The sequence below is a fragment of the Talpa europaea genome, assembly GCF_964194135.1.
Source record: "Talpa europaea genome assembly, chromosome: 12".
In the NCBI taxonomy this organism is placed as follows: Eukaryota; Metazoa; Chordata; class Mammalia; order Eulipotyphla; family Talpidae; genus Talpa; species Talpa europaea.
Genome location: NC_140079.1, coordinates 91093783 through 91116645, shown reverse-complemented (window position 1 = coordinate 91116645; position 22863 = coordinate 91093783). Strand labels below are relative to the sequence as shown.

Below are 22863 nucleotides of genomic sequence, written 5' to 3'. Positions count from 1 at the left end.
AAATTAGAAAACTCAAAGAAGAAATGAATACCTCATTGCTCCTTTCTTCCTACTTCCCCCAGTTTTTAATTCCCAGTGGGAAGCATTGGCATTTTCATCCCGTCATGTCTCTCTTCTGACTGCTGGCTTGCAATCAGAGAAGTATCAATAATAGTCAAACTTGTAGAGGCAATAATTATATTTACTGAGTAACTACCAGGTGCCAGCTATTGCACATACATTTTCTCTAAAAATGAAAACCTAGTGGTAGATTCTCATCAACATTTTACATGAGGGAATTTCCTTGGCTCTGATATATTCCTGCACACATCTTCAAAGGAAAGGAGATTGCCTAAGTAACAGAATTCCCTAACCTTGGAGTTTATCTGGACCATCTGTCTACAAGTCACTCAAATGCACTGTCCTCAAAAGCAAGGCCTAAAGGATTTCAGAAGGAAGGAATGGGAGTGGTACCTTCCACACTGTGAGGGGGTTTCAAAGAGGCAGAGAGAGACTAAGAGTGAGGGTCAAAGCGCAGTGAATGTCAGCAGCAAAAGGCTGTTAGGGGATAGCAGTGTGCAAGGAAGAGGACAGAGAAAGATGCCAGTGGGAAGTCAGCAAACTAGGCAACCCCCAGACTGAAAACCAGTTTCAGTTCAGAGAGTTAGTGGCCTATGTGACACTGTGAATGCAGCCCCGTTGAGACCAGGCACTGACTTGTTGAGGAGAATTTGACGCAATTCCATGCAGTGATTCTGGATCACTTCCCAATATTCATGTGGCAGCAGAGGCAATTTTCCTGCCAGTAGTTCTGCTGTTCGAACAAATCTGAGGTCTCTAAATCTGCCAAAAAAGATGGAAAAACTTCATAAACTGGGAGGACACTTAATAACGAACTCTGTAGCACAGGTTCAAAGGGCGTATGTTTTCATTTTTCAATGACAGGAGATTTAAGCAGATCAAAAGTAATTATATCTGAAAAATCTGGGAATCTGAGGAGGAATTGCTAGTCCATAAGATCTTTTCAAAGAGGAGATAAAAGAGTCAACTCAACAGGTGTTTGCTGAGTCTTCCTGTGTATCCCACTCTGGGTGGCCCACCTGGGGAGAGGGCATTTGGCACTGGCCTGGTATCTTGCTGGCTGAGAAATGGGATACCAAATGGACAAATCAAAGCACATTACAACAGCAGACACAGAAAAGGAGGACAGGGCGAGTGAGGTACCGTCTTCATGCTGTGGGTTCCACCCAGTCCTCCAAGTGGCCTGTGGGGGAGCTACTCAAGATGACTTGGAGGACTGTGTTGGTCTGAACCAAAAACACTTTATTGACCTCCCTCATTCCCCTGCATCCCAGGCCAGATTCCCAGTCCTCTAACTCCTGCCACTGTGAAGGTATAGAAAGGCCAGCCAGTAAAAAGAAAAGCATTTACAGCCTGCTCCCTGGCTCCTCCTCTGAGCTCTCTCCTACCACCCTCCCCTTCACTCTGCTCCAGGAACACTCACTGGACATGGCTGTTGTGTCCTTTGTGCAGACTATTCCTGCTATCTGCAAACCTCTTCGCCCAGTATCTCAGAGTTGACTCTCACCCTCACCCCAGATGTCACCTTCACAGTAAAACCTGCCAGTTGGCTGTGTATATGGCTGTGCAGGCTGTGCCCCGCTCAAGATGCCAGAATGAGTGGGTACTCTGCTTGCCAAGCTCTGCACCCTGGTGTGCGGCTGCATTCAACCAGGTCAGGCAGGGGATGGGGGCTGGGTGGGTGGGAGATTTTTCAGATTCAGACTGAAGTGCTTTGGGGGCTTGTAGACCCACCTCAGCTGCCATGCAAAACATACTCCCAATCCCACTACCATGGTTAATTTTTCTTTCCAGAGTTTCCATCCCTCTAACATACCATATAATTTACTTATCCACTACATTATTGTCTGTCTTTCCCTGGAATGATGAGCTCACTGCTATGTTCACTGCACTAAACTAATGCTTAGCATGTAACACAAGCTGGCCACTATTTGTTAAATAAATAAAAAATGAATGAATGAACAAATATCTCATGGTTTGGAAGCCAAGATACTAAAGTTTTGAATCCCGTTACATATTTATTTTTATCGCATGCTTCTTTTTTTAGTACATATTAGCTTTAATGTTTAAATAAGAAGGTTTAAAATGTGCCTGATCCTTGCAATTGATGAATCATTCAGTAGACATTATTACTTTTAAGCACACTCAGAAATTGATTTCTCCTCAGCAATTAAACATTATCACTAAACTTATCCAAATCTTTGGATCGTTTTGACCAAGTCTAAATTACAATTTACTCTTCTCCTTTACTTCTTTTCAATTTTGTTCCAGTTTTTTTGAGATATTGTTGGAGCATTAACATTGGAAAGTTTAAGGTATACAACCTGATGTTTGAAACATATATGTATTGGGAAATGATTACTACAATAAAGTTAGTTAACAGCTCCACATAATTACTGTGTGTGTGTGCGTGTGTGTGTATATGTATGCGTTGATAACATTAAGATTTTCTATCTCAGCAACTTTCGGGCCTATAAACAGTATTTATTGTTGCACCACACTGTACCTTAAATCCCCATCTTATAGCTGGAACTTTGTACTCTCTAACGTCTGCTCATTTGATTGTGAAAAAACATACCAGATAGCCTCACCCACCAAAGCACTTGAGGTACTGATAAGTTCTGTCAATCAAAGTTAAGTAAAAAATTGTGTCTACTTTTGGTAAAAGGAACTCAGAGGCCAGCTCATCATTTCATTAGCCTCATCTTTCCATGAATGCTGGCGGCCTCATTCTTCAATCAGGATATGTACCCCAACTTTTGGAGCCCATAAAAAAGCAACAGTTTTTCTTCTCAGCAACTGATAATGACTAAACAAAAGGTGGTACAGTCACGTCATGGAATATTATTTGGTCCTAAAAAGGAATGAAATACTGATACATGCTTCAATGTAAATGAACTTCGAAAATGCTATGTTAAGTAAAAGAAGCCAGACACAAAAAGACAAATCTTGTATGATTCCATTTCAATGAAATAGCCAGAATAGGCAAATCCATAAAGACAGAAATCAGGTCAGTAGTTGACAGGGGCTGACCAGAAAGAAAGGGGAGTGACTGCTAACAAGCAGAGGGTTTTTTTGGGGGATGATGAAAATATTCTTGAATTAGTCAGTGGGGAGAGTTGCACAAATTTGTGAATATACTAAAAAAATACTGCATTGTATACTTTAAAGGGATGCATTTTCTTATCTATAAATTACATCTATTTAGAAAAATGATAGAGAAAAATTATAGGACCTCCTTTGGGGTCCTATAATTCCTACAGCCAGTTGGTCATCAGTGGATATAACTGCTTGCCATCCCTGTGCTGGCACTGAGGGAATAAGACCCAAGACCCCACATATGTCATAGGCTAAGGAGAGACAAACAAGTAAACTCACAATTACAATTCCATATGTCAGAATGGAAGCGATGGCTAACTAACGCTCAACAGGTACTTAGGTCAAGCACAGTTCTAAGTACTTTGCATGTATTAGATTATCCTATCAACCCTATCAACCTATCAACCCTATCAACCTATCAGGTAGGAACTCTTACTACCTCCAATTTAGAAACAAGGAAAGCAAGGCACAGAGAGGGCTCTAACACACACTTGGTATCCATGAAGTAGTACCACTAAGATTTGGGCCCGAGCAGGCTAGGTCCAAGTTTGTGCTCTTAACCAGTAAGCTTCAATGCTTCGAGACAGGCACCAGATATGAGATGTCATGGGAGTGACAGCCCGATGGGGGAGTTGTCTATTACGGTTCATGTGTACTTTGGGTCTAGGACTGTTGTCATTTCACCTCAAGGGCTTATGCCCAGGATAAGATGTCACATGTGGAAGCCACGAAGAAAATGAGAAGGGAGGGGTGGCATCTTACTCTGCGAACCACAGTTCCTTCAGTCTGAGCATCATGGGGTTCACCGTGTGCAGGTGCTCCTCGTTCCACTTCTTGGCCTGCTTGTAGACTGTGTGCCAGGGCACCGGGGCCCGAATCACCCTTTGAGGGAACTCTCGGGGGATGTTCTCGATGAAGAGTCTTTTTCTCTCCATTGGGTCCATGAGGATGTAATCAACTACATAACCAAGAGGGCAAATACCGTCAGGAAGCAATTACCTTCACGCTCTGCTCTGAGCTTCGATGCTTAGTGAATAGTAGTGTCACTTACACTCTGCCTTGGGAACACTCCCCCATTCACAAGGTCACAGGTCATGCCCCAGGTATAAGGAAACAGGGTGGGCTGATAGCGCAAAGAAGGTGCCCTCCCCATGGGAGCCCCCTGCTCCTTTGCATCCAGCCTTACCAGTACTTTTCATGAGACTGCTGTAATAGTCACTTTCCTTCTCTTTCAGCAGGACGATCAACAGAGGTTCCAGGTTGGGACTCGTCAGCAGTGTGTTAGAAATCAGCTTTAAAATCCGAGTCATCACTTCCTCTTCCTCAGCAGCAATCATTTCTTTTGGGATTCCATGGGTCAAATAGTAACTGTATCTCTTCCATAAATAAACCAACAGCAAGAAAATGAGCGTGAGTGGCGAACTGTGCCCACCTGTTCATACCTGTCAGCTGCCCAGGTGTTCACACTGCACCATCCCCACCCTTCACTCGCTATAATCACATCTTCTGGGCCTGTCCCTTCATTCACTGATATGACATGGCCAGTAAGTTTCCCCCATGACCCTGGGGGATTCAACCAAAACAAGAGAGATTTCAGCAGGGTGAGGGAAGGACTTGTCAAATGCCACGCCGACAGGAAGAGTGAAACGAGCACTGAGACTGGGAACAGAGAAACATCTATGGTGAACTTTAAGAAGAGGAAAGCAAGCCCCTAAAATGGACTCAAGTAATTCAGCCTCCTCGACAACAAGGATCTCTGCAGAGCACTTTCATCTGTAGCTTGTTGCTGTCAGTAGGGAGAAAAATACCCCCAAGGTCTGAGTGAGATTTATGCTAGTTCGTTTACTCCAAATGTGGGCTTTTGAGTTTAGAAAATCAACACAGACACACGAAGTAAAGAAAAATGGCCAATGTGACCTGGCGACTGCAGGGAGTTTTGTTTATTTAGGTCTGGCCTCAAAGCTGCTGGATGGCTGAGTGGCTCCAGGAATGAATCATATTTCAGAAGCATGAGAAGCAGAGACTATAGGAAAGGGCTGGAAACTGGCTTTGAGCTTCGGTGCTGATGGTGGTCAGAAGAGACCACCAACCTTGAATGGAAACTGCCTACACACAAAAGCAAACTTCCCCTGCCTGGGCTCAGGGAGAGACTTGCTAAAAATGCAGATTCACAGGTACTCCCACAGGCACTTTGGTGCTTTTAACAAGCACCCCAGGTGATTCTTATCTTCGGGAAATTTTGAGAAATTCTGTGTAGCTCTTAAGAGACTTAAGTATCAGCTAGAGCTTGTCTAAGTCCTAGTTTTGTCTCTGTGTAACTTTGAACAAGTTGTTCGACCAATCTACACCCCATTTTGCATACCAGAGCAATAGGAATCCCCTAAAACATATACAGTTTTGAAGAGCAGTGAATCAATAAGAAAAAGGAGTGCACTGGGAATATACTTATATTAAAAATATATTCATTATTTATCTGAAATTCAAATTTATCTGGGTGCCTTGTTTTTTGTTTTGGTCTTTCAAAATCTGGCCAGCCTAGCCTACAGGCCACCATTTTGCAATTTATATGCTAAGTGGACCCAAAGGCACCAATTTTTAAGACTTAGTAGAACAGAAAATTCACACACACATGTATGCACGCACACACGCCCATGCACACACACAGTCTGGACTTTAGTATTTTTAAAATATTCCCCAGGTAAAGCTGCTGTTCTTCCCACTTCAGAATCACTGAAATTTCAAGAGTAACCCTTAGCAAGCGGAGACAAAGAAAGCAACAAGAACATACCTCCAAGTCTAATTCAGATGGTTTGGTTTCTTTACTTTCTACTTCCATCTCCTTCTGTAACATCATACCAATCTGTTCTTCTGGACTCATGGGCCTGCTTTCCAGAACAGCAAAAGATGGCACTAGTGACTTCTTCACGAGTTGGAAGGCGGAGTTGCTACAGGACATGGACCTAAAATGTAGACATAGCTCAGCGCTTGGTTCTGTGTAGAGTACTGTGATTTCAGGCTGCTTTCTCCAACCTGATGTATCATTCTGCGCCAGAACCCCTCTCCTCTGTGTCACCTAATGGTGTATGCACCCGAATGATGACTTCTAACCACAGAATGCCCATAGGTATGTCAGCATTGGTTTTTCTCAGTTGGTTAATTTGTAGAATCTAACAAAAATATAGGTTGAGGGAATTGGTGGGAAAAAACATGAGTTACTGGGTGTCTGGGAAAACTTTAAAGCCAAGAAGCAGAACGTGGCTCTAATGAGGACACAGACTTCTTCAGTTCAACCTAGTGTCCTGCATTCCACTGGACGCACAGTGACATCTTACCCAGTGGAATCCTCTTTGAAGGAGAACTTCAGTTTCTTCTTGCTGGGCTCTAGTGAGCATTTATATGCTAGAAGAGTGGAGAAGAAAGATATCAGAGGAGGGTTCACCCTCTGTCCAAGGCACATGACTCTCAGGGCAGTCCAGCAGCACACAAAGGGAAGTGGGCTTGGTGTGGTGGGATGAGGTAGAGATGTGGGCTCCTGTCCCATGTGCGCTCCTAGTTACCAGGTGATGCTGAGGAGGTGATTTCATCACTCCTGGTGTCAGCTTCCCCAGCTGTGAAAGGGGGATGAGCATCTCTTCTATTTTTCCCACATATCTGACAAATACTAATTATTGCCTACTCAACTCATTACCCAAACCTATATGCTATATTTTCTAAACACTGGGTGTATTATTGTTTAATTTACGTCCAAATAGACTTGGGCTTTTAAACTGAATATATTTACTTTAAAAGGAATAGATGAGTATCACAAATAGAGAAAACTATCATTTGCAAGAGATGTAATTACTGCATATAGAAAAACCAATATCATTTGCAATAAATACAGGTAATTGTAAATTTAATAAGTGATATAAAAACTATATTATTAAACTTTATATAACTACTTGCTACAGTCTCTAGCCTAAGAAAATTAACTAGTAATAAAGAAGTGTTAAAGACATATTCATACTAAATTGGCACTTTGAAGAAATCAAAGCAAATCCCAGTCAAGATATATTTTGATTTCATACTTTGATCCCTTAATCTACTCTAAATATAACAATAGTAGACAAAATAGTCTTTTAAAATTAAAATTGTCTTCTACGTGGGCCAAAAATAAACACAGTATAAATAGCCATAACATCAGCTTCCTGGTCCAGAAGCAGGAGGAAGTGGAATTTTGATACCTGGGAGATTAACAGAATCCAAAAACATGCCACAATTGTAGGAGACTGGGTCTAGGTTGATAGCATAAAGCCAGGACTACAGCAAGACTGCCGCCCATGAAGACAAGCTGAGCAGTCAATAGCACTGTCTTGCAGATAAAGCACAGGTAGCCTCAATTCACTTGGTGGCCAGAGGTAGCAGAGAAAGGCTGGCAGTAATGACTTCAAGACACATACTGTCTCAGGAACCAGTTCTATGAGAGATCCCCAAATTTCACTTTAGGATGGGAGACCTAAGCCATCAGTACAAGATCTGGTCCTAATTTAGCATTCTAAAAGGTGAGATGAAGGCATATACACACATAAAAAGCTGGATTGAGAAGGGTCTGAAGAGTACAATCAATGTAAATATGATTACACTTATATTTGTGAATAAGCAATTGAATCAATGGTGACAGAAAGTGTTTCCTCTGGCCTGGAATGTTGGGTAGGGGAGAGAACTAAACAGAAAATAGCACAAGAGCATTTTCCAGTGATGAGAAGGCCCCATACCTTGTTTGGTATACATCATTGTTAAAACTCAGTGAACTGAACCATTAAGACCTATGTATCTTATTGTATGTGAATTATACCTCAATAAAAATTGGGTAGATGCATGTAGCAACACGAAGAGAAATAACTCAACGTGAGCTTGCAAACTAAAATCCCAGAACACATGAGAAAAATCAACACAAAGAAAATCAATAAGCTCAACAATCAATAGATTCACAAAATGTAATGAGATGGCTACATCAACACAGCTCCAAGATAAATATTTAGGATCCTCCAAGTGATATTGAAAGGGCTATACCTTTGGGAAAGGAATAAGAGATCAGCAAAGAAGGTACCCACAAGTGGAACCAATGAGAAAATCTGAGCATGAATAGATATTGAACTTAAAACAAAAGCCATTCTTAGACATTATCAACTCAAAACAAATAAGAGTTGAAGAGCAAATTAGTGAGTTAGAAGATATATTTGAGGAATTCACCCATACACAGCAGAGAAAAAAAAAGAAAAATACGAAAATGAGGCTGAGACAGAGGACAGATTGAGAGGCTCCAACACACATCTAACAAGAATCATTAAAAGTGCCCTTAAGCAGGGTCTCCCTGGTGGCACAAGTGTACAAGACGCAGCCTATGAAGCTGTCTGCAGCCACTGCAGCACGAGTTTGATCCACCGGCTGGCCAGGGAGGAACCCACAAGGCACAGCAGATCTCTCTTGACTCGCCTGCTGCTCCCCTCAGCAGTATACTTCAATCAATCTGCCTGTTCTGTTCCCCACTCTGTCTTTGGTGAATCCTCTCAACCCCCACACCTTTAGCCTATACCCCAGCTCTAAAAAAAAATAGCCTTAAGCAGATATGGGTGTCTGTGCTGTGTCCATACATATGTGTACATGGTAGGATTAAATATTCATACATAAAAAGAACTGGGGTAAGCAGTTTCCAAGTGGCCCCCAGTGAGCCCCAGCTTCTGGTACCATGCTCTTGTACATCCCCTTGAGTGTAGACACTCCCTAGTGACACACTTCTAGCCAAAAGTGATAGATGGTTACTTCCAAAATTAAACCAGAAAGACTGGTTTCTGTCTTGCTGGCTCTCTTCCTCTGCTTTTGCCAGAAATCATGTCATGGACTACCCTAGAAAGAAGATCATGTGGCAAGAAACTGAGATGTATGGCCAACAGCCAGTATGAGGTGGTGAATGAGTGTGAAAGAAGCGAAGATCCTTCCATGGTTGCCTGGGGATGACTGTAACCCTGGCTGACATCTTGATTGTGACATTTGTGGCAGACTCTAAGCCAGAGCACCCAGTTAAGCCTTGCCCAGATTCCTGACCCACAAAAACTGTAAGATACCAAATGGTGGTTGTTTTAAACCATTAATTTTGGGTTAATCTTTTTGTACAGCAATCAACACAGGTACATAAGACAGTGTTTGCCATAAGCATGGTAAATATTTGGCATACGTATGGTAAATGCTACATGTCATGTTAGCCATTACAATCATTCCCATTTCATAGATGCAGAGACTGAGGCTCCATGAGGTTGTCCAGAATTAGCTTCAGCAAGAGGTGAAGATAGGACTGGAACCCAGGAGAAATCTCACTCCAAAGGACCATTCTGAGCAGGTATGGCACACTGCCACATATACCTGATGGTCTTTCTTGAACGGTCCTTTCCCTAGGGATATTGATGATGGCCGGCAGGGAAACCTTCTTCAAATCCTTCAGCTTCAGGTCCTGGGCCCTCAAGGAATAGTTGTTGGCAATGGAGTCGCTGGGTCCTCGGTGGTGCTGCTGCTCTTTGAAGGGTGCAGCCAGGGTCCATGATGTGCGCTGCATCAAAGGCGGGTAGAAGCTGTGCAACATGACCGTCTACAAAGGGAGAAACACAAAGTGAGACATGGTGGGGGACATCGCTGCAGAGCCCAGGCCCCACTCACTGAGACCCACATGCCCCAGGCTGTGTTCCTTCCACACCCAGGGCAATTACTTTCTGAATGAATGGCAACTGCACTTCTTTGACTGCTGTGAGCTAGACTTCAGATGTCAAGGTCAATAGCTGGCTTTTGTGCAACAATAAATTTGTGAGTCAGGTAATTTGCATCTATTTGTGGACATGGCTACAATTATGGTGGAAATAATCACTCTCATTTTATAATGACAGGTGCAGAAGTTCAGAATTTGAATAACACTGCAGGTAAGTGAGAAGATGAGATTCTTACCATCTTTGTGCTCACCACCCTGCAGCTTTCTCGTCTGCTGCAGCCTCATCTGGTGGCAGAAATGACCAAAGCAACTAATCCCACCTGTCCAGGCTGCCTTGCCCACCTCTGTATCAGCAGCAGAGCAGCAGGCAGGTGAACATACCTGATAGAGTTCAGATGGCTCCTCGTTAGCAGAAACAGGCAGAGGGGGCAGCTCTGGCCGCGCATGGGAGTGACTCATGTGATGTATCGAGTCACATTTGGAGATCTGTGGAGAATGAAGACAAAGCCACATGTCAAGAGTTAGGAAAATGTCCAAGCTTCTAGGTCAGGAAGAAGAAAAGCAGTGTCCAGAAGAGATTATAGACACAGAGTTCTGCCCACAAAACACCCTTCTCACCCCTACCCCTTGTATAGGTTTCAATTTTATTTTTTCTTGTTGGTGTCTTTAAGTTTTATTGACTTGCCACTAGTTCAGCTTTACACCTCCACATGTGCACGTGCCTCTCATCCTTCACCCAAACTCCAGCACCACAGTCACCTTCCCTCCTTCTCTCCCCTCTGATAATCGGTATATTTTTCTTGAAGTCTAAAATTGTACTTCTTGTTTTGCCAGTTTGTTTTCTTTGGCTATTTTTATTCTGCAAAACATTTTCATTTTCAATCATCAATCTGTCTCTCTCTAGCATCTTCTCTCCTTGACTTTCCCTCTATGAGCAAATTCAGATACTCCCCCCATACCCCAGAAAGGGGAAGAGCACAAATTCTAACGACACTCTTGAGTACTTTACCCTGGGTTGTGATTATAGGGCTTGATTTTTAGGCAAATCTCTGTTCTGTGAAAAGGGAAAATTTCCTTTCAATAGTGTGGGTGTTTCAGTTCACCACTCTCTCGGTGAGAGTATACTTTGGAGTGGACCCCAGGCAGCAGTGAAACTTAGGTAAGGTTGAACAGGTGGCTCCCTCAGTTCCCAAGGGCCTCCCCTGCACAGAACTGAAAGCAATTGCAGCACTGAACAAACAACATGGTGAGTGTTGTTGGTTTATTTGTTTTTTTTTTTTTTTGTCCTCTCTGCAGTCCCTCTCTGCAAGACAACTACTTCCTCTGCGGCTGCAATGAAGAGAGTGAAATTTGTTTCAATACTGGAGGAAAACTATCTGCCGGGGCTTATTGAGAGATTAGCTGAATAGCACTTTAAAGGGTGGTTTAAGGACTTTTCAAGGGCAACTTTAACTCTCTGTGATTTTTTTTACCTCAGGTAATAACATTGGATTTAACTCCCATGTAAGATGAGACATTACTGGATCAAGTTAACTTACTTGGGGCAGCAAATTATGTCATGCAGAGTAACCGGTTGTGGGTGGCAAGGTAGGGGCCGGCCATATATCTCAGACCCCCAGACCCAATCAACCCCTCATGTTGCTTCAACCTCAACAAGTATCAACAATAACAACAACAACAAAATTAAAGCTTGAGCTAATTGATAGGCATAAGAATAGTAATGATGACAATATTATCAACAATATTAACAATAATTATTCCAAATTAACATATGCCAGGAATTCAGGATATCTGTTATGTGCCAGGACCTTACAAGATTTTTTAATACCCATGTTGTAGTCATGGAAGATACTAAGGCTCAGAGAGGCTAGGTAATGCATCCTAGCCACCGTGCTTTTAAAAATACCTCACTCTGTATCCAAACACACTGGAAATGGGAAGTATCAGAGGGAAAAGTATTTCAGAAAGATGTTGTTCTTAAAACTAAACAAAAATAGCCAAACGCATAAACAGAGATGCACGCTGAGCTTGGGGTATTTAAATACAGAATAGGCCCGCTGATGTAACAACCTAACTCAGTTGTTAACTGAGTGGGTCCCAAAAATCAGACCCATGGACAAACTTCATTAAAAATAAGAATGCTTGGGTTCCACCTTAAATATGATGAGTTTGAGACTCTCTAACCCTGTTTTTATCAGCTTTGAGAATTCATTTTGTTGATTTATTTAAATCAATAATCACTGTCTTTCTGCTCTTGATTTCAAGTTCAAGGATCTAAAAATTGAGCAATCCTCTCCAAGAGTCCCCTCTTTCACAACTAAAATTAGTATCAGATCTGCATCGAGGTGGTAAACAAAATGGAAAAAGGCAGCCAGCATTGACCTGAAAGAAACCTGGTCATCCAAACAGGTGCAATCCCATCCACAGCAGATTTGGGCAGCAGGACTTTCAGGGATATGAAGTCATTCCTGATTTCCTTCAGGATCCCAGATGTAAGCCATATTGATAAGTTAGGCCTGTCTGTATTTCGTCTTTGCAAGCAAGAAGTTTTTGTGGTCAGAGAAAATCTTTCCCTTGACCTAGATTTTAAATCTGTTTCAAATAAAAATCTTTATTAAAAGAGCAACAGGCAAATACCACAAATATTGGACAGCTTGAGTAAGTTACAACAGGAGTGGGAAGGAGTAGTGAAAGCAAAAAACCTTGACCGCTTGCAGTCAAGGAGAATGTTAACATTATTCAGAGGGTATCCTGGAAATGCTCATCATGGGGTAAACCTTGTTTCAGCCCTGACATCAACAAGGAAGTTACCTTTCCTATCAAAAGACGAGGACATTTTCCTAGTGGACATATGGGCTTTTCTCTAGTATCACCTGTAGAATGGGCTAATTCCAGACCCTGGCTCCAGGGGAGGCTGTGACATGGATTTAGCCAATCAGAATCATCCATCCTCCCAGACACAGTGGTTGGTTAGTTAATGAATGAATTAATCCAAGCTGGATTCATCAGTCCTTCCTGACACTTTCACTAGAGCCATTGAGAAAGAGGTGCTCTCAACAGCTAACTTTGCCTTATATGGGAAGCCTTATGTTAACATTGAAGAAAGTAGAATCACCAGAAGAAAGAGTCTCAATGACATCAACTGGACCCCTCAATCCAACTTGGACTTCTTGGTTACTGGAACCCACAGATTTCCATTCTCGTTGATCCAGATCAAGTTACATTATGTCCCTCCACACTGAGAGATGGTTATCCACAGAGGCAACGGTTAGACACAAAGGCAGCTGAGTCATCAGACAAAGAGACAAGTCCTTCTTGGGAAAATAAAGAAAGCAAAACAACATTTTGCAAGAAAGCAAACCAACATGAAGCATTTTGCAGAACACAATGGAGAGATGCAGATGTTCTAAAGAATAAATCAAACATTGAGCTAGACAGAGTAAGAATCATACACAGAGAGACATAAATACCCTGAGAGTAGAAAACATCTCAGTGTGTGGGACAGAAACATGTGAGACACACACAAGCCAGCAGACTAGAAATCAATTGCACAACATGGTGAAGAGAGTTTTTATGACTATACCTGGCTAAGAAATCTCTGTGGTGCCTTCAAGAGGAAAGACATGGAGGGTTTTGTAAGAACTACCCAGTTATGCAAAATGGTTTGTGAAAAATGTTAATGCTTAAGTGTTTTCTCTGGTAAATTGCAGGGAGTTTACATTTCAGGGAGTGGACTCAGTAATTTTTTACAAATCTACTCGAATTTCATGAAGTTTCTATTTACAGTGCTCCTCCAGGCACTTTCATGAATCAGAACCTCATGGGGTCTGTCTTTTATAACCAGATCCTGGTACCTCAATTGGGTAAAACTGCTACCGTAAGGATGATTTCTGACTACACGTGATGTTTCCATTTTTTGCACAGACATTGCTCCCAAATTCTCCCTTGATGACCTGAGAGAGTGCAGACACTTGAGTCTTAGTTAAAAATACAATTTTCAGGGCCCAACTCCAAGTTTCTTGACTTTAGGAGTGAAGCCAACTCTCTCTGTTTTCACGATGGATATTTCCCCAGGATATTCTGATATATAACTGGATGGAAATATATGGCCTATGGCTAGAAAGGAAAGGAAATGAATAACAAATGTCTATTTCTGAAATGCTCAGAGTGAAACTTGAGAATAATTAACAATCTAATTCAGCAAAAATACTAAAAAGGACAAAAGAGAAAAATGATTAACACGCTTGTTCAAAGTAATCTAATAGGACAGTTGGTTTATGATCAAAACATTCCCTTTCCAGCGACTTCCACATTCCCTATGTGTTGAAAACATAGGTAAGAAAAAGGAAATACACATTAAAATTCACACCTACCTTCTGAGATAAACAATCCTTGTCACTCATGTTGTCTATTCTAACTGACCCTCTTAAAATATGAATAAAGAGCCCTCAGTTTCTTCCTCTCCTACTAGTGGCTCTGAAGCCCACACTTCCTTATAGCATCACGGGAATGACTCAGAAAATGGAACTTTCCAGAAGTTCTGAAAGCTCCATCCACAGGGCTGCTCCTCTGAGGTCATAGACTTTAGCCATGCAAAGAGTTCCCTGGTAGAAGGAGAGAAAAGGGAAGCTAGAGAATGAAGAGGCAGCACTAGGTTCTGCTGGGCTTGCTGCTGTTCCTCCAGCGGTGGCCACTCTTCTTCTTTGCTACTTTTCCAGGAACACAGCAAATTCACTGTAGAGGGTAAATTGAAGCAAAGTTACATAATAAAACAGAGAAGAGGAAGCTCCCCACCCAAAAAAATACCCCTGGTGGCCTGAACTCTTCTCTCTTTTCCTCCCCAGTAGTCCTTGGTGGTGCTTGTTGGCAGGCCCAGGGGCCAGTAACTAGGCTTCAGCGTCTGTTGCTAAGGAAGGAGGGGCCTCTGCTGTGCCCAAATGCAAGCCTAGGCTTGATTCAGCTCTGTGACCTGGTCTTTTCCTTTGCAGGAGCTGGTCAGCAGGAAGTGTTGACAGAGGGGGAGATTGAGGGTGTTCTGTAATGATGCAGGAATGCAGAGGTGAATGGCAACAAGGGCAGGTGTCTGGGGGAGGTCTAAAGGCACACCGTATGGCAGCTAAATTCTTAGGCTTTCAAATGTAAAATGGCAGCGATGTGAAGACTACCACACAGAGTAAGTGTGAATGTTTAATGAGGTAGTGCCTTAAATGAGATACTTGCACACAGGAGAAAGATAGCCAACTAATCCCAGTTTGGTTGGGACCTCCTGGGTTTTAACCCTGTTAAGTCCTGCATCCTGTGAACCCCCTCAGTCCTGAGCAAATTGGGTCAGTTTGGTCACCCCACATAGAAGGCACTCTATATATGTTGTGGCTAAAACCATTCTTATAATAAATACAGACACACATACATATAGTCTCATGTACAAATTAATGGTATTAACCAGTGCCCAACATTTAAAACTCATGTCACATGGTTGTGTTCAAACTTCTCTCAAAACCAAGTTAGATTTATTGAGTCATTGGAGGTGTGATAATTATATATCTGGGTTTTTACACTAGATTTTCCTCAAAACTATCTGATATTCCCATCTGAGGGAGGAGAAGAAAGAAACAGAGACACATAACTTTCCTGAGTTGACATAATTCATGAGCGGTGCTGGTGCAACTTGAACCCTGTCCTTATTCCTCTGGAGTCCAGCGCTTTTCCCGTAGACCTGCCCAGAACACAGATGTTTCTGAGGTCCTCCCACAAATACTCAGAGCTCCAAGTTCTGCCACTTCTCCTTCTTTTTTCTTCCTCAAATTTGGGCTCTCCATACTTTCAAAACAACCCTGAGGTTCCGCATCACCCTATATTTCTCTCTACCATAAAGGACATAGACAGTTTCCAGAAGTGTTTGCAATCAATAAGCCAGTAGCAGAGTTTGAGACCTTAGATAGAAATGGGGTTTTTACCTGCCCTTCTGCAATGAGCATGAAATCCCATATTCCACAACACAAGCAGCCATGAACCAACAAATGAATAACTGGAAAGGGCCTCGCATTGGCTCATGAACTTCATACCCTGTGGGTGAGTAGGAGATAAGTTTCCATCTGAAATTTAGCATGCTCTAAGTCTGTGTTCAAGAACATCAAAGCAGTAATAATAGCTTCCATTTATTAAGCTATTCTTGCTGCTGGCACTGTGCTAAGCACTTAATGAGCATAATCCCTCAACAACACAGAGGATAGATGTCATGATTACCCCAAGTTTTGTGCCCTAGGAAACTGCGACACAGAGAGGTTAAGTAACCTGCCTAGAGTCACTCAGCGGGTCAGTGGGAAAGAGGCAAAATGCTTGAATCCATCCCTCTCCCCATTTTACAGATGAAGTCAAGGCTCAGAGGTAATTCATCCGAAGTCACACTTGAAACCAGAGCCCAGGAATGTTGGATCCTGGCCCATGGTTTTGTTACTGAGCAGCCCTGATATAAAACGGGTTGCCTGGCTGTGGGTCTGCACCCGCGCGCTTAAAAGGGACTTATGAATACTCCACTGCAGGCACACACAAAAGGTTAATAAAAAGTTTATTTACAAGGGAAGGGGAAATGAGGAAATGTGCAACTCGGGGAGAAAATAGGGAAATAAAGTCTTAAATGCGTCCTACCAGGTCCGCCGACCTGGAAACCCAAAGGCACTCTGAGAGCTGGCCGGGCACCGTGAGCTGGCGGAGAGCCAAAAGGGGGACCCTCCCAAAGCCCATGTGTCTGGTTTTATACCAACCCTGGCTGCTGAACCCCACCCTCAGGTTCTAGCCACCTTCCCTTTGGTGGTGATGGGATTTGGAGTTCCCAATGTCCTGATGGCTTTGGTCTGGAGTGGGGGTGGAGTCCACAAAGCCTGTATGGAATTAGCTTTAGGACATCCTTTTCCCCCTAACAGTTTTTACCAGGATGCTTTATGGCAGTGGGTCTCAACAGGGGTGGCTGTGATCTCCAAAGACATAGGACAATTTAGGGGGATTTTTTTTTTTTTTTTTGGTCACAACCCCAGGGGAAGAAGAGTACTAGTGGGTTAAGTCCAAGGATGTTGCTAAATATCCTATAATTCATTATGGAATCTTGCTCCAAGGATTTGACCAAAAGCCTACTTCCGACCTGAAGGTGGAAAATGAAGTATCTGCCAAACAGAATGAAAATACCAAATCCTCTCTCCTCACCCCAAACCCCGCCCCAGCCTCGCATGCACCAGAATTATTTGGCTTAACTTTCTGTTGGATAATTCCCAAGCAAGGATGTAGGCCTCAAGCCCCTCAATCCCCACCCCTACAACTCCAAATACATAGGTTTGCTAGATAAAACACAGGACACCCAGTTAAATTAGGATTTCAGGTAAACAACAAATAATTGTTGGGGTAAGTGTATCTCAGAAAATGAGACATATTTATACTAAAAAGCTATCTGTTGCACACTTGAAATTCAAGTTGAATTGGGGGTCCTCTATTTTCATTTGCTAAATCTGGCAATACAAGGTGAAGAGGTAAGCTAGGTTCCAGGTTGTCCCCGTTTCTGTGGCATTAACAGCCTAGGGCCTCAAATCTATTGCCAAGAAATTTTCACACATTTCTTATTCAGAGCCTGGTGATCTTGGCTGGCCTTTTCTAAGTTCTGAAATACTTGCTTATCCAAAATAACCATGGAAAGGCATAGAAGAATTTGCACATGGATTTCTTTAATTGATCCATCATTATTGGCCATTAATAACCAAGTCCTCCTGATGTTACCGTCCCAGGCATCAGGGAATACAAAATGTGGTGGAGGCAGCAGCCAACACACAGGAAAAGCAAAACCTGGTTCACTTGACAAAAATGCCAGCGGTAGGAGGAATTGGAGGGGTCACAGAGTCGCCCCTAGATGGCACCCTTGAACAAAAATCTCAGTGGCCGCCTCAATTCAGATTTCCAAAGTATCCCAATATTTGGCCTAAAGGAAGAAACAAAAATCAAAACCATCCTTTTCCTAGGCGGGGCACCCACCATTCTGCAGCTGAACAAAGTGCAGGAAGCTAGATAAAAATTGCTTGAACTTCAGAATTTAAGGCCATTTAATAGTTCATGTTTCCTGTCTCCATCAGCCACCCTTTCTAAGCCTTGGAGTTAAAGCAAGATCACTTATTAATTTTTGGTATCCCCAAGTACATTTATTTATCCACAACCCTGATAATTTCTAGAAATTTGAGTTGGTTGAAGTAACATCATGGAATATTTTGAATCCAACCATGTTCCAGGTAGGTGCTAAGTTCTTTCTAGCTATCGTGGTTCTAATCTTCACTACAAACCTGCGATTGCTTTTCTCTTTCCTAAAGAGCTATTTTCCAGGTCTCTATGGGCACAGGTCACTCAGGAGAGGTGGGTCCACCCGTCCCTGGATGAAAAATGTCTCATAACCAGTTCATAGCAGATTACTGCTTGAATCCAGCCCTCTCTCTGTTTTACAGCTGAAGCCAAAGCTCAGAGCTGATTCACCCCAGGTTACACCTGAAACCAGAGCCCAGGACTGTTGGGTCCCAGCTACACTTTATGGCTGTGGGTCTCAATGGGGATGACTGTGATCTTCGCCCAGATATGACAATGTTTGGGGATATTTTTAGTGGTCACAAGTGGAGGGAAGGAGAGTACTAGGGGTGGAGGCCAGGCATGCTGCTAAAACCCCTTGGTGCATTGACAGCCCCCACAACACAACACAGGAACGCCCCCACAAAAGGTCCACAGGCTGCCATTGAGAACCCCTTCCCTGTGTGTTCTGCTTTGGCATTGGGGGATTTGGGTTTAGTCACTTTGCCTCTCCGGCACTAGATTTTCCATCTATAATCCAGATTCTTTTTTTTTTTTAATTTTTTAAAATTTTATTTTATATATTTTTTACATCATTTTTCATTTTTGCACAATGTATGCATTTTCATCTTGGTTATAGTCCCCATACAATTCCCACGCCCCTTATTTTGACCCTAATCCCTCCTTCCCTCCCTCCCCACGTAGTGTCTCTGGTTTAGAGTTGTTTGTTGATTTTGATTTTTACTTTATTATAATTAGTCTTTTTCCTGGCCCCTTAAATAGATGACTGGATCAAGAAGATGTGGTACATACAGACAATGGAATATTACTCAGCCATCAAAAAGATAAAGTCATGCAATTTGCAGCAACATGGATGGCGCTGGAAGGGATCCTGCTCAGCCAAATAAGCCAGAAAGAAAAAGAAAAACACCGGAGGGGCTCCCTGACAGCAGGAGTCCAGAACCCAGATTCTTAATATACGTATTTGAGAAGTAAAGCTTAGAGCCTTCCAGGGACGGCCATACCTCATCACTGTGTGTCCTGACCTGAGGGCGGCTCCAGAGGGCTGGTTCGGGGTATTTGGGGGTGGGGGGAGCCCTAAGACCCGGGGAAAGGCCTCTCTCAGCCGCGAGCCACCTTCCTCTGTGGCCGGGCATTCACTCCAGGCCAGGAAGCTAAGAGGGCAACTCTCTCGGAGCCTTGGTTCGTTCATCTGTAAACGTCTTTGCTCTCGTCATGGTGGCGCCAAAAGGCTGAGGGAAAGAGAGCGCCTCGCTGGGCCAAGGCCGCTTCCCCGCGACGCTTCCGGTGGACGGCGCGAGTCCGGAGCCGAGCGCGCGTCGAGGGGCGGGGCTTGGGGGCGGGGCTTAGGAGGCGGGCCCCCCTGATGAGGGGCGGGACTTAGGAGGCGGGGCTTCGGGGTTGGTCCCGCGGCTGGGGGGCGGGACTTCGGGGCGCGTCCTGCGACCGAGGGGCGGAGATGGGGGGGGCGGGCCCGCGGCTGAGGGGCGGGGATTAGGGCGCGTCCTGCGTCCAAGGGGCGGAGCTGAGGGGCGGGCCCGCGGCCGAGGGGCGGGGATTAGGGAAGCGTCCTGCGGCCGAGGGGCGGAGCTGAGGGGCGGGCCCGCGGCTGAAGGGCGGGGATTAGGGCGAGTCCTGCGGCCGAGGGGCGGAGCTGAGGGGCGGGTCTCGCGTCCGAGGGGCGGAGCCCTCGGCCTGGGGGCGGGCTCTAGGGGCGGGGCCAATGTCAGGGGCGGGGCCTGGGCGGAGGTAGGCGGCCGCGCCGGCCCGAGGAAACTGGCTCCGGTGGGGTCCTGGCCGCGGTGACCCCCTCCTGTCTCCTGCGCCTCCCTTCACGCGGCAGGCTAATGCCGGGGCAGCGCGGCTGCCGGGACCAGGTGAGAGCCCGCGTTGGTACTGGGAACCCGGGCCGGGCAAGCAGGAACTCGGGGTCGGCGGGTGGAGCCTGGATCGGGGTCCCCGGCCTGTGGGCCTGTCCGCGGCGGGGTAGTGAGGGGAGCCATCCCCCCAGGCCCTGGGGCCCGCGCCGCCCGCACTGCCCTACCGCTAGTTTTGGTAACAGGATTGCTAGCCTCCCCCACCCCACGGAGACCCCGCTCTTCCTGGGGAGACTGGCTGGGGGGTCTCTTAACCCCTTTCCAGGAATCATGAAAATGGGCACCTCCTTCCACCGGGGCCTTCTCCACCGAGAACCCCCTTCCCCGTCCCTGCAGAGACTCCAAGTACCAAAGGCGGATTTTCCTCTCCTAATTAATAACGGGGTACTCGACTCCCCCCTGAACTTCCACGTCTGCTTCTGTGCCCCCTCGGGCGCGGGGCCCCTCTCCATCCGCATCACTCCCTCTGACTCTCTCCTCGGGTCCCCGCGGACTGGGCTCCTGCACCCCCTCGTCGTCGTCAGACACTGAAAGACCGGGGTCCGGCAGGGAAGAGGCGTCTGGGGGAGCCGGGCCGAGGCGTCCCGCTGTTCCCATCCACCTACCGAGGTGCTACACCTCCGCCTCCCAGCTGGAACGTTGGGGGAGCCGTTTGCGGGGAAGTTTTGGGGAGCTTGGAAAGGGAGGGGCCGAGTGGTTGTTCTCTAGGCGTTGAGCAAGCACTGGACTTGTGGGCTGCGTGGGCTTGACGCGACTTCTCAATGCTTGGGGAAGCCCCTCCCACGAGAGGGTGACCCGGCATCTGGGCATTGTCCCCTGGAACAGAATCCTTTAGGCATTTGTACTACTGAGGTCAGGAGATCAAACTGCAAAGGGAGGAATGGAAACTATCTCTCTCTGTCCAGCCCTACAGTTGTTCTGGGAAACATAAAATAAGAAAGATGTGTTTGTTTACGTGAAAATCCAAGAAAGGGCTAAGTAGATACCTAATTTAACAAATTGATGACTGGAGCAATGGCATTCTTCCCAGGCTTGCCCAGGTCCAACTCCCCAAACCAGTCCGGGCGCTCTTGACTTTCCCAGGCCCCAGGACACCTGTAAGGGGAGCTGGACTTGTTTCTGCCTGCTGCATTTATGAGTGCTGGGAACATCCCAAATTCAAGTTCAATGCCAAGTGCAGCTTCCAAGGCAGAATATGCAGGTGGAGAGGTTAATCCGCTCCTGTCCAAGGGGTTCCTGTTTTCACTAAAGGGATTGTAGTAGAAGACCTTTAGCCGAGGTGATTAAAATGTGCTTTAATTTGCATACTAGACCTCTAGGTACTAGTTCACCCCCAGTAACTCACATCAACTTGTGGGATACTCAACATGGTAAATAAATGTGAGGCGCTCTGCTATTTTTGTCCACTGTAACAGAATCTTCTAGGCATTTGTACTATATAGGTCAGGAGATCATTTACAAGGGAGAAATAGAAAACATCTCTCTTCTGTCCAGCCCACAGTTGTTCTGGGAAATATAAAATAAGAAAGATGTGTTTGTTTATATGAAAATCCAAGAAGGGCCAAATAGATACCTAATTTAACAAATTGCTTTGATTAAAAATAATTATGGGAGGTTAGAACAGTCCTGGAAATTCCCTGAGGCTCCTCACTTGTTAGGGGAAAGAGACTTACACAAGAAGATAAAAAAATGATTGATGGCAAAATGAAATTGGGAGCCAACCTGTTTCATGTGAGTAGTAAACAAAGAAATGAGCCAAGGTCTCTGTTGTTTGAGAAAGGCCTTCTTGGGGGAGAGAAGCAGTGGTATTTGAAATAGTGTCTTCAGCTTTCTAGCTTTCTTGTATATTCTTTTAGCACTTTAGGCTGAAAAATATCAGCTCCCTGAGATAATGTCATTATGTTATATGTCCTTGTAGGACATATATACCTAAACATAAAGATACATGTTTGATATATTTACTATATATTTTTTTAAAGATTTATTTATTTTTATTTATTTATTTATACAAGCACTGGGTACAGTCAGAAGTGCGGGAGGGCGAGAGAATTCACTAGAGCCAGAGCGGGGAGCAGAGCAGGCAGACTGATGGAGTACACTGCTGAGGGGAGCAGCGGGCGGCAGGAGAGGTCTGCGAGCCATGTGGGACCCTCCTCCGGTGGCCGGGGAACAGCTGGGGACTGAACCGGCGCTGCAGAGGCTGCTGGCAGCTTCGCAACCCAGCGCTCAACCGCTGCGCCACCCGGGAGGCCCTATTTACTATATTTTTAATATAATTTTATGGAGTATTTTTTTTCACTTTTCATAGATGTTTTCATGTTACTAAATAACCACATTATCATTTTAATGACTGTACAATAACCAATTTCCTACTAGTGGAGTTAGTGTCTTTCAAGTGTTTTTACTATTCTATATTATAAACAGTAATGTGATGCTCAACTTTTTTTTATGTTTTGACATTCCTGTTTATTTCCTTTCTATTCCTAGAAAATAAATTGTTGGGTCAAGGTATGTGCAAATTGAAATTTTAGTAGTTATTGCAGCTTGCCCTCCACCTGCACGCCCACCTTTAGTGTATGAGGGTAGTAAAAGCTCCTGTTGAACTGGTTAGTGAACAGCATTAGTGGCTTAAGATACTTTATGTTTTCTCCAATGACAGCAAGAGACCAGATGACATGAAAGATTCCAGTGTGCCCTACAGTGGAAAGAGTATTGGTAGAAGAAGTAATCCCTAAAGTGACTGAAATAGCTTTCAGG

At 44.5% G+C, this 22863-nt stretch overlaps 1 protein-coding gene across 1 annotated transcript in view; it reads right to left on the bottom strand.

Annotated features, from left to right (window-relative positions):
- Positions 1-14298, bottom strand: part of DNAH3 (dynein axonemal heavy chain 3) — a gene marked incomplete at its 5' end in the record, with an annotated part of 132039 nt that extends 117741 nt beyond the window's left edge. The window contains 8 exons of the mRNA XM_084251178.1: positions 697-822; positions 3922-4117; positions 4346-4535; positions 5948-6119; positions 6492-6558; positions 9559-9781; positions 10277-10381; positions 14269-14298. Coding sequence (XP_084107304.1) covers positions 697-822; positions 3922-4117; positions 4346-4535; positions 5948-6119; positions 6492-6558; positions 9559-9781; positions 10277-10381; positions 14269-14298 — 1109 coding nt within the window. The remainder of the gene's footprint in view (positions 1-696; positions 823-3921; positions 4118-4345; positions 4536-5947; positions 6120-6491; positions 6559-9558; positions 9782-10276; positions 10382-14268) is intronic.
- Positions 14299-22863: the final 8565 nt, after the last annotated feature.